The sequence below is a fragment of the Plecotus auritus genome (genome assembly GCF_963455305.1).
Source record: "Plecotus auritus genome assembly, chromosome: 5".
Taxonomy (NCBI): domain Eukaryota; kingdom Metazoa; phylum Chordata; class Mammalia; order Chiroptera; family Vespertilionidae; genus Plecotus; species Plecotus auritus.
In genome coordinates this window covers 167,701,692-167,713,722 of record NC_137776.1, presented here as the reverse complement: position 1 = coordinate 167,713,722, position 12,031 = coordinate 167,701,692, and the positions used below count along the sequence as shown (strand labels likewise).

The 12,031-nt window shown below is 38.5% G+C and overlaps 1 protein-coding gene across 5 annotated transcripts in view; it reads left to right on the top strand.

The window, feature by feature from the left end:
* Positions 1-12,031, top strand: part of ECPAS (Ecm29 proteasome adaptor and scaffold) — a 107,522-nt gene that overhangs the window by 74,904 nt on the left and 20,587 nt on the right. For all 5 annotated transcript variants that reach the window (XM_080667174.1, XM_080667177.1, XM_080667175.1 and 2 more), the window contains 11 exons: positions 641-786; positions 1,231-1,285; positions 1,955-2,069; positions 3,025-3,093; positions 4,325-4,442; positions 4,733-4,900; positions 7,448-7,527; positions 8,137-8,242; positions 9,082-9,129; positions 9,832-9,953; positions 11,433-11,583. In XM_080667174.1, the coding sequence (XP_080523300.1) occupies positions 641-786; positions 1,231-1,285; positions 1,955-2,069; positions 3,025-3,093; positions 4,325-4,442; positions 4,733-4,900; positions 7,448-7,527; positions 8,137-8,242; positions 9,082-9,129; positions 9,832-9,953; positions 11,433-11,583 (1,178 nt within the window). The remainder of the gene's footprint in view (positions 1-640; positions 787-1,230; positions 1,286-1,954; positions 2,070-3,024; positions 3,094-4,324; positions 4,443-4,732; positions 4,901-7,447; positions 7,528-8,136; positions 8,243-9,081; positions 9,130-9,831; positions 9,954-11,432; positions 11,584-12,031) is intronic.

The window sequence follows — 12,031 nt, the reverse complement described above, 5'->3', positions numbered from 1 at the left end:
GTGGAGGCCCCGGATGCTGCTAAACCTTACAGTGCCCAGGACCGTGCCCACAACAAACTATCCAGCCCCCGTGCCCACAACAAACTATCCATCCCCCAGTGGCAGTAGTGTAGGGGTTGAGGGACCCTGAGAAAAAGGAAAGGAGAAAAGTAGCAGAATAGCTGGAGAGGAAAGTGAAGTCAAAAGAGGTTGGTTTGTGTGTTAGTTTTTAGATGGGGGATGGGAAAGATACAATAGAGAAAGAAAAAGTGCTGAGACTAGGGAGACTGGGGATACCTTTTTTCTAAATATTTACTTGTTTTAAAGAGAAGTTTTAGGTTCACAACAAAATTAATAGGAAGGTACAGAGGTTTCCCATATACCCTCTGCATCTACACATACAGAGCTTCCTCTATTATGAGGATACTTTTTCATTCTAAGGGACTAAACCTGAGTACCTTTGAACGGTTATTTAGCTTATGCTAGTTTTGACATGAATGATTATCAGTTTCTTCAGCAATTTATTTAAACACTTTAGTCATGTAAATTTTAATATTACAGGATTGCTATATTGAGTAAATGTTGATTAAAATTTAATTTTTTTCAGGAAACTCTGTTTGGTTCTTTTAACTTCTTTTCATCATTCTTTGTTTTCCCCCAGGAGCCAAAGTGAATGATGTGGTTCCCTGGGTGTTGGATGTGATTTTAAATAAACATATCACCAGCCCCAATCCACACGTGAGACAGGCAGCCTGCATCTGGCTCCTTTCCCTTGTGAGGAAGCTGAGTACCCATAAAGAAGTGAAGGTAAGCCATGCTCTAAATGCGATCAGCTCTACTGGTGAAACCGCTATGAAATCTTAATAATTGAAGGGTGGTAGGAAGGAAAGTGTATGAAGGTGAGGCAATCTGAGGTAAGGACCATTAACCGATAACAGATATTTTGAAATAAACTGTACATGAAGGAATGAAGGATGGCAGCTGATGCATATTGGCTGGAAGATGATTCTAAATGGGAAGGCATACAACCAGAGTGGTGAGGATGCGGAGGCTCAGACTGTGTGCATTAGACTACCTGTAGGCGGTCCCACTTTCCGTAGTTTGGCCACCTTCCTAGATGAGAGCATTGCAGGGCTCGTGACTGCCTTGGGTCCTCAGATCTTACAGGTGTTGTGTATCCTGAGAGGAAGATTCTTGTTCTCCTATAGAGGAGGAGTTTCACTTTTCTCAGTGCCTCTTTTCTTCTTTCAGTCTCATCTTAAAGAAATTCAGAGCGCATTTGTGTCCGTTTTGTCAGAAAATGATGGTAGGTTATTGGTAAATATTTGATTTCCAAACATCATTAAACTTACATTTCAAATTTTGAAAAAAAATCTATTAATGAAATAGGGGTACAGGAAACTTGATTCTTATTTACTTATTTTCTAATTAAATCATGTTCTTCAGTTTTGCATTTAAAAATGGAGCTGAGGCTGTCTTAACATTAGCCCTTCTACTAAATAATAGTTTTTTTCTACTTCTGATTCCTTTCCTCTTTATGATCTAGGCCAGGAGAAAGCGAATAGTAGCTTCACTTTATAACTTGTTTTAAACATATGGTCTTGTTTTGACTTTTCATTGAAAACAATTGGATGTGGGTGTGTTGGAATTCCGCAAGGTGTCAGCCTCTCACATGTGTGACTTGGGTCCATTGATCTTCTGTCACTCTGCGCTGTACACTGAGGCCCAGCAATCTAGACTTGGTTTGTGGGTTGGATCTACTGTGAATGTAGTCCTCAGTACAGGGACTTTTTGGGGCCATGTCCACTGAGATGATTTAGTACATGTTTAATAAAATAGGCAGATTGATTTTAGTCTCATATCTTTACTTTGATATCCCTTTGGATTAATGCTACAAGTTTTTAAAAATTTCAACTTGATGGCCAGTAGACAAATTTTTCTTAAAGCAATATTATTTTGTCTGACTTTTGTGTAGAACTTAGCCAAGATGTTGCTTCAAAAGGCCTTGGGTTGGTGTATGAACTGGGCAATGAACAAGATCAACAGGAATTGGTTTCTACACTAGTAGAAACACTTATGACTGGCAAAAGGTACAGTGAACTTGAAAATTTCAGGTTTGAACACATAAGACAAGTTTTGCACATACTAAGAATATGCAGTGGAAGAAGGAAAATTCAACTTTTTATATTGCTGTTTATTAAGTCTTTTCTAAATTGAAAGTCAGTGATTGCTATGCTGTGGATAGCAGCGTAATTACTATCTAGAAAGTAAACTTAACTACTATTTGGAAGCATGCCAGTAGGTCAGGTTTTGAAAACTGAATGATCTCAGGATAGTTAAAGCATTGGGTTACAAAAACACTGTAATTACTGTTGGCTAAATGAAAATGAAGACATGCAAGGAAGCTTGCACATCGCTCAGAGTCTGATCTATGAAGAGTATGAGAGAGGATATCCTCGTAATTTAATTGGATGCTGCTTTATGTTGTCTTCCTTGTAGGAAGGGTAGTTTTTATTTTTATTATTTATTTATTTATTTATTTATTTATTTATTTATTTATTTTTAAACATATTTTTATTAATTTTTTACAGAGAGGAAGGGAAAAGGATAGAGAGTTAGAAACATTGATGAGAGAGAAACATTGACCAGCTGCCTCCTGCACACCCCCTACTGGGGATGTGCCCGCAACCAAGTTACATGCCTTTGACCGGAATCGAACCTGGGACCCTTCAGTCCGCAGGCTGACGCTCTATCCACTGAGCCAAACCGGTTAGGGCAGGAAGGGTAGTTTTTAATGTAGGACAGCATTTAATTCAGTGTATTTATATGGGATGCTTTTTTATATTGGGGTTTGTTTATTTATTCTAGACTTTATTTTATAAAATTCTCAGGCTGATGGAAAGGAGTAGTTGACTGTTACATCTTGTACTTGATAGCTACTTGACAGGGAATTTTATCAGTTTGGGAATGAAATGTATCAATTAGTTGAATGCTGGTATGAAAAATTTGAGTCTAATTTAAATTTTTAATGTTGTTTTGGTTTAGAATTAAACATGAAGTTTCTGGAGAGACAGTGGTATTTCAAGGGGGAGGTCTTGGCAAAACACCTGATGGGTAAGTGTGTCCAATCCGTGGATCAGTCCTGTAGACATCTTTAGTTTGGTAAATAGAGCTCTCATGAAATTTGTTTCCACCCTCCTAGACAATGTTGTGTTAGTGGAAGGAGAAAACTTTTATGGAAAAAGCCTGATGTTGTAGGTTGGGTTTCCTGGGAAACCACCTCTGTGATGGAGATTTGTATGCTGGAGGTTTATTGAAGAATGTCTGGGGTCATCACCCGGGAGGGGGAGAGTGAGGAAGCCGGATAGGGCCAGCACTGAAGCAGATACTGACCTCACCAGGAGCTCTGGAGCTGGCGTTGGGTGGCCCTTTAGACTTTTCCTGCTTTGAGGAGCCAGGCCTTCACGACCCTTCATTGAGCCTGACCTTGGATCCAGGGAAGTTCTGTCAGCTCCCAGCCAGTGAATCCTGGAGGGGGAGGGAAATCTGGCTGCATAGTTGGGGATCCACTGCACCTGGTTTGTGGGGGGGCATGGGACTGGGATGACTCGACTTGGTTGGTGTCTTAAGTCTACCAATTTAGCATTTCAAATAATTCCTAGAGCCCTCCCTCTTTTATCTTATATTATTCCAATGTGGTTACACTGTTGCTTTTCCTCTAAAAATGCTCAGGGAAGATTGCAGATTTGGCTGTGTGCTGCCTGCAGCTTTAGAAAGCAGCATTGTCTCTTCCTGAGGTGCTCCCTTAGCTCATTGTTTTCACGTGGAGAGTTGTTTCCATTTACTTACTCTCCCTGGGTTATTAAAAAGCACTTGCTTTTCACAAAGTAACTAACCCAAGTGATCAGGTATTTGAGCAAATATTATTTGTTCAGAGGAAAATTAACAGGACTCAAGATGTTATTACCAAAGGTGTGTGCTCTAGCTAGAAAAGACTCCGGGGAAGACAGAAGTTATCTTCAAGTCAGTCTCATGGTGGTGAGAGAGATTCATGCACAATATAATGGAGGGTCACCGAGCTGCCTCCAGAGCTGGTGAGAGCTCTACCTCCATGAGAGTTGCAGGGGTGTTGAGGTCATTTACCAGGCATTGGTGATATTGGATTAGGTGACTCTTTATATTCTTTTTAGTCTGGTTCTCTGCCCTCTGCAGTGATGAGGTAATCCAATATTGGAAATTTAGTAAAAACATAATTTTACGATGTCCTAGTAATATTGGTAATGTAATTTTCATTAGGTCAGAGATAGAGCAATACGTTATTACATACTTTCTGTTTATTTTCAAGCCAGGGCCTCTCTACTTACAAGGAGCTTTGTTCTCTGGCCAGTGATCTTAGTCAGCCAGACCTGGTGTATAAATTTATGAATTTGGCAAACCATCATGCAATGTGGAACTCAAGGAAGGTAAGTTACTATCACTGGACAGTTTTTAGTTTTTATTTTCCTCCAGTGCCAAATCTGTTACATTGGTGGGCAGTGGCAATTGATATGCAGGGTGTTTTGTAAAAGTCTGTGATTAGAGCCAGACCACCACATGGCTGCTCTTATTGATTGGTACAGCTGGAACACCCAATAAAGTCAGGCTCAATTCAGGGGCAAGTTTGGGAGGGAGAATTCTGTGATCTTCATATATTGACTATGTTAATATTTTACTGCAGCAGATGTATCTGACCCACTTCATCATATTTTTTCAGGGTGCTGCTTTTGGTTTTAATGTAATTGCTACCAAAGCTGGAGAGCAGCTGGCTCCTTTTCTGCCTCAGCTAGTTCCTCGTCTCTATCGTTACCAGTTTGATCCCAACCTTGGCATCAGACAGGCCATGACAAGTATTTGGAACGCATTGGTCACTGACAAAACGACAGCAAGTATCTCTGACCTCTTGTCTAAGATTATGTACAGGATTTGAACCCAGTGCCCATCTCCCTTTCTTACTTTGTATACTTATTTGTTGAAACAAATACAAATTCTTTTATTTCTTGCTTGCTTTCTTCTTTCAGAGTATTGAATATACTCATGGCAACATTTATTGAAGTTTCAAAAATGGAAATAATCTAAGTGTCCACTGTGGGTGGCTGGGTAAAGAAATGACAGAATATTCACACAAGTGGAATACTATATGTCCATAGGTTCTGTTGATGCAATGGAGAACAGGCCATGGTTCCCACGTTCAGGGAGTTGACTTAGTTGAGGAGATAGACAAGGAAGCAGGCAATTACTGTGTGTGGTCTTTCTCTCTTAGTTTTCTATCATCTGGCTGCTTCTCATATTCTATTCCACTCCTAGATATTAGGACTTCTCCACTCCAGGCTTGCTTCTGAGTACCTTTTACTCTCTCAGCTTTATCATTCTAGATGAGCTCATCAGTTCAAGGGCATTTATTGTGATGGTTCCCAATCTTATATTTTTGGCCCAGACAAGACTTGGGCTCCTGACTTTCATATCTAACTGCTGCTTGACATCTTAACTTGGGTGTTATTTCACAATACCTTAGACATAGCAAGTCTGGAATAGGGCTTGGAAAAAAACAATGTTTCACCCTGGCTGATGTGGCTCAGTTGGGAAAGGTTGCCTGTTTGATTTCCTGTCAGGGCACATACCCAGGTTTCAGGTTTGATCCCTGGTTAGGGTGCTAATGGGAGGCAACCAATATATTTTTTTCTTTCTCTCTCTTCCTCCCTCTCCCTTCCTCTCTTTATAAAAATCAATAAAAACATATTTTAAAACAACAACAACATAGAAAAACAACCTTCCCTATCTGTTTTCAGTGTTCATCCATTTACCCAAGCCAGGAAACTTGCTGTCATCCTTAATTTTGTCTGTCTTACCCCATCCTCATTTGAATCCAATGGCACATTCTATTGATTTTGCTTCTAGAGTGTTCCTTGAATCCATTCTCTTCTTTATTTTTCCTTTTGAACAGGTTGTCATCTTTCTCTTTGCCTTCCTTCATTTAATTATCATTAGTAAAAGTGATTTTTAAAAAAATGCAAATTGGATTGTGCCCTTTTGGGTTAAAATCCTTTAGTGGCTTCATAGTTCACTTTAAATAAATTCCATGATCCTTATTACAGTCCCTGCACATGATGTGGCCCTTTCCTCTCCCTTCAGTCTGATAATAGGTTGAGTGTGTTCCTTTTTATGGTGGTAGGTACTTAGGGGTTAGCTCGAAGGATTGATGAGTTTCATTTGCTCTATGAGATTATTTGGTACCGTTGGGTCAGTCAAGATCTAATAGGCCAGATGGCTTTATAGATCTGAGTTCAGGGCATGAGGCCTAAGCTCTGAGTCAGTATCATCTTAGTATGAGTGAAAGTGAAGCCACAAGTGTGGATGAGATCCCTGTGGAAGATGTTTAGAGAAGTGGACATTGAAAGACATATTTTTGTTAAATCTTGGGTAAGCTATTTACTTCTCTTGGTTTTCTTACATATAAGTGAAGATAACAAAACTTCTACAAGAGTGGAGATGGAGAAGCTGTAAGTTTTGAGGTTCTCTGGATCAGCACAGAATCAGTCTGCCATCAGTTTGTATTACCACATTGATTGTGTATATCAAAACAAAACAGGCTTAAGAAATTAAATTCATCTTTGATTCTGAGTATTTATAACACTTCTTTATGTGCTAGATTCTGTGCAAAGTACCAGGGACGCAAAAACAACTGAGACATTCTCCTTGCCCTCAAGGTCTCAGTGTGATGGAGCAATACAGTTAGGAGGACTGATTTGTGCTTGAGAAGGTACTGTGGGAACACAGAGGTAGGGTAGGCCAGTCTTTTCTGTGAAGGTGATGCCTGATTTGAATCTTGAAGGACAAGTTGTGAGTTAGTTAAGCAAGTATGGGATGGAAGGTAGAGTAGTATGTGCCAAGAACTGGAGATGAGTCTGGATATGAGATGGTTGGCATATCATATCAGAGGGTTTTATATTCATGTCCACGTGATTAGACTTTATTCTCATGCACTAAGGAAATGAGAGGATCAAGTTTGCATTTTAAAATGCTCAGTCCAACAGCTTTTAGTAACTGAAGTGGGGAAAGAATTGTAGGCTGAGAGGCCTAGAGACATACTTAGGCTGTTACATACAGAAACATGGTCAGGCCTGGCAGGTCTGGTTCAGTGGTTGAGCGTCGACCTTTGAATCTGGAGGTCATGGTTCCTTTTCCAGTCACGGTACATACCTGGGTTGCAGGCTTGATCTCCAGTGGAGGGGGGTGGGGTGCAGGAGGCAGCTGATCCGTTATTCTCTCTCGTCATTGATGTTTCTCTCTCTCTCTCTCTCCCTTTCTCTCCCCCCGCCCCGAAATAAAAAATAGATGTATTTTTAAAAAACCATGGTAGGTGGTTTAGAGATGAATAATTTGATTATTGATAGATTTCACATTTTTTATTTTATCCTTTTGCTTTCCTTAGGTGGATAAGTATTTGAAGGAAATTCTTCAAGATTTGATAAAGAACCTTACTAGCAGTATGTGGCGAGTTCGAGAATCCAGGTACAATTTTTAGAAATAACAAGACTAGTTAAATGCAACTGAATTTTTCTCTTGATGTTTCCAAGTTTTATACTTTGGGCCAAAGGAGTAAATTAAAGCTTCTTAAAAAATATATTTCTGGTTGGGTTAGGCAGTTATTGTTATTTAACTATTTAACTCTAGTCAGTGGTTTTCCTAAGATATCTTAGTTTTTATAAGTATGAAATTAAAGAAGTAGTAGATCACTTGTTAAATTGGTAGACATCAAGATATACTTATATACTCTCATGACTTTGTTAGGGGAGGATTTATGTACACATGTTAATTTATATTAAGTGCCTGCTATATGCTTGGCAGAGTGCTAAGTACACTGGTAAGTAAAAAATGATGTATCATCTCAAAGAGATTATATTGTAGTTGTGGGAAACAGACATTGGATGACTGTAAATGCCATATGTCTGTGGTATATTTGAGTCATCAAAGAGAAACTAGTCATTGCTGTCTTGAGGTGGGGTAGAGTGAGGACTAGAAATATAGGCAGAATGCATATTCTTTTTTGATATGAATGTTTCAGAGTAAAATATTGAGCTTTCTTGATCATGTATTTGAAACCAAATTGTTTATTTTCAGCTGTTTAGCTCTGAATGACTTACTAAGAGGAAGACCCCTAGATGACATCATTGATAAACTTCCAGAAATTTGGGAAACTCTTTTTAGAGTACAAGATGACATAAAGGTAAAATCTGCATTTATTTATAGAATAGCTTAAACTGAAATTGTTAAAATATGTATAATTATATATTTAAAAATTCAATATCCAGAAAATCTTTAAAGACTGCAAGTTCTTCCCAAAGTTTCAGTCTTGATGTGTCTATGAATTTGCAAGGTTGGGTATCTTTAAATTGAATTGACTTTTTAAAAAAGATGGCCATTGCTTGAGCTTCTTTTAATAGAGATCTCATGATGCTATTGATTAGGGACAAATAAGAATTTAGAAGTGACCCAGAATAACTCTACTTTGATAAGTTTCATAAATTGGATCAGCCATTCCCAAATAGCATGACCAGTTCCTCTGCATTTTTCCTGAGAAATCTAAATTTTAGATATTTTGATATTTTGCCATTAAAATTAGGCATTTCAGCCTGGCTTGTGTGGCTCATTGGTGGAGCATCGACTCATGACCCAGGAGGTCACTGTTCGATTCCTGGTCACATGCCTGGGTTGTGGGCTCAATCCCCAGTAGAGAGCATGCAGGAGGCAGGAGATATTTTAAAAGTCTCTTAGAATCCTCATAGAGATCTTCACGTTTGTTTTTATAATATATTTAGTTTCTAAACTGTTATATTTAATAGCTATATTATTGTAAGGTCAAAATAGGTCATACTTAATTTAAAAAAAAAAGTATATATGGCATGGAAATACGTTTCTTGATGGGCAAAGAGCCTAAAGAGGCACTGTTTTTTGCCTAGAATTGAAGTGGGACTTTTAACACTAACCCGTGTAGACCTAGAGGCAGTCATTATGCATTGTGGAAGGAAACTAACTTTCATGATGCCAAACTTTCCTCTTTTTTAGGAATCTGTACGAAAAGCAGCAGAACTAGCTCTGAAAACTCTGAGCAAGGTGCGAAATCTTACTTACATGGGGGTGAAGTGGGCAGGGTTCCAGTGACGTAGGAGAACCATGATAATGACTTATTTTAATCATACAAAATGAGTTAGTTGCAATGTAATTGGCATCATGTTATAGTTCACTGTTCTTACAATGAATGTGAAGCTTGGTGCTATTACACTAGAACACCTATTATTATATCTCTCTGGTCTTTTCAAATGGTGAGCATTTTTGGTCTTTATATAAAGTCTGACTTTTATTTGACCGTGAAGAGCACGTTACTCATTTAGATTAAGCAACATCTGTCTTTTCTCTTCATTATTGCTGTGTTTATATGTTAATCTGCCTTTCATTTTTTTGAGGTTGGCAAGCTCTTTGAAACTAGTTTCCCACTTGAACTTGATTTTGTGGCATATCAGAGATTAATACATTCTAGGTCATGTTGTTAAATATTTTCGTATAAAATTTCTCATTTTATCTTTAGTAGTTTTCTATTTCACAAATTGGAAGACCAAAGCTTAGAAAATAAAGTACATTACCAAATTTTCCATTTAGTTATTGCAGACATAGGACTCAATCCCAGTTCTCATTCTTTTGTTTCTTTCTGTAGTGTCATAGACAGTGGATTCACTCATCCTTTTCTATGGATGTGGGAAGTAGGAAGTGTTGGGTGAGAGGTCAGTTTCACTAATTTTCATACTCTTTGTGTGTGAGGTTTGTGTGAAAATGTGTGACCCTGCCAAAGGAGCAGCTGGCCAGAGAACCATCGCTGCCCTTCTGCCTTGCCTTCTGGACAAAGGAATGATGAGTCCTGTGACAGAAGTTCGAGCCCTCAGGTGTGAATCAGCTGATGAAATGAATATACTGGATTTACTTAGTTCTTTGAATGTTTTGATTTGAAAGTGTGGAAAGTGAGACGAGGAAAACCCAAGGTAACCCAAGAAAGAGCATTTTTTAAAAAGCCTAGAATATATTTGCAAAATATATTCTTGGGAACCTTGCTTTTGACCAGCATTTTGCCATTTGGCCTCAACCTTGAAAGAGTGTTTTTAAAAAAATTTTCATTGGCCTCTGTGCCCAGCAAGCACATTTTCCTGTTAGGCCATCAGTCCTTGGGAGCTTGCTTGCTGGTAGTACTATATAGTAATATTGCAGAGCTTACTAGTTTTAAAATAAACTTTACCACTTACAATAATGAAATATTAAAAGAATACACACAGTTCGATACGTATGGCCATTTTAAGTTGAAATTAACAGAAATTTCTAGTTTGTATTTTTTTGGTTTGTTTTTAAACTAGAATACTATTTAGGACCTTTATTCCATTTTTATTTCACTCTTAAAATTGGACCAAATTGATAATACCAACAGTATTTCATAGTTGATGAGGCAAAGTTCTTTTAGGAGTGATAAAATTAGGACGTCTTCATTTTGCTGTCCTCAGTAAAATAATCTAGGAATTGATTTTTCGTGGCTTCTAAATCCACTGATAAAAGGCTGATGGGGAACTTTATAATGGATGGTTCAGTCTAACCAAACTGGAATCCACCGTCACTCTTAACAGCACAAGCAAGGAGCAGACGTGTGCCTTCTGATGTGCTGGGACAGGACACATACATCACCACCCATGAAAGATTCTGTTTTTAAAAAATTGAACCTGAACTTGACTGAGCCTGCAGATCTGTGTAAGAGACAGAGGAACATGATTAGTGACACTATCAGGATACAGTCAATGAGGACAAATAAATTATTAGAAACAGAGAAGGGAGGTCACTGTTAAAAAGATTCAAGAACTGTAGCAAAATTGCCATGTGTGGATGGGCCCTGGATTCAGTTTCAACAAACTTAAACACAGTTGTGAAACAGGGGAGTTTGGACATTAGGTGATATGAAAAAAAAACACTAATATTTTTGAGTGTGAATTGCTGTTTTGATTATGATAAAGTGTCCTTGCCTGTTTGTGATACATACTGAAGTTTAGTTAGAGAATATGCTTCAAATTAATACAATGGCAAGGGTAAGAGTATGTCTGTGTGTATTATGGTAGAGGTGTAAATGAAGTAAAGTTGGCTAAAGATTGCCAATTGTTGAACTGTGTGGAGAATACATAGAATTTAACTTACAATTTTCTCTACTTTCATATATGTGTGAAAATGTGTGTAATACAAAGTAAAAACAAAAAATAGTGCTAAGACCAGGCTCTATAACCAACTGAGTATATTCTTAAATATAATACACTGCAAACATCCCCATGATTAAATTTGTAGGGCTTATTATTAGTATTGTAAAAAGGACTGTGTCTTCTGTGTGTCTGTAGCATTAACACTCTTGTGAAGATCAGCAAAAGTGCAGGAGCCATGTTGAAACCACATGCACCAAAACTCATCCCAGCTCTGCTAGAATCCTTAAGTGTATTGGAACCCCAGGTTCTCAATTATTTGAGTCTCCGGGCTACAGACCAAGAAAAGGTGAGTTGACAACACAGGCGTTTAGGTAAGTGTCATGAAAGAAGAGCCCTGTGAAGGTACTGGGGTCCATTATCCTTAGACACACTGCATGCCTTGAATGGTACTTGGACCACTCTTTTTTTTAATTTTATTTCTTATTTTTTTAAATATATTTTATTGATTTTTTACAGAGAAGAAGGGAGAGGGATAGAGAGTCAGAAACATCGATGAGAGAGAAACATCGATCAGCTGCCTCCTGCATGCCCCCCACTAGGGATGTGCCTGCAACCAAGGTACATGCCCTTGACCGGAATTGAACCTGGGACCCTTCAGTCCGCAGGCCGATGCTCTGTCCACTGAGCCAAACCGGTTAGGGCTGGACCACTCTTGATACAGCTCAATTACTCTAACCACAGGGATGCCCTTTTACAGGGTGGGTAGGGAAGGGGCTCATATACTGTTCTATGAG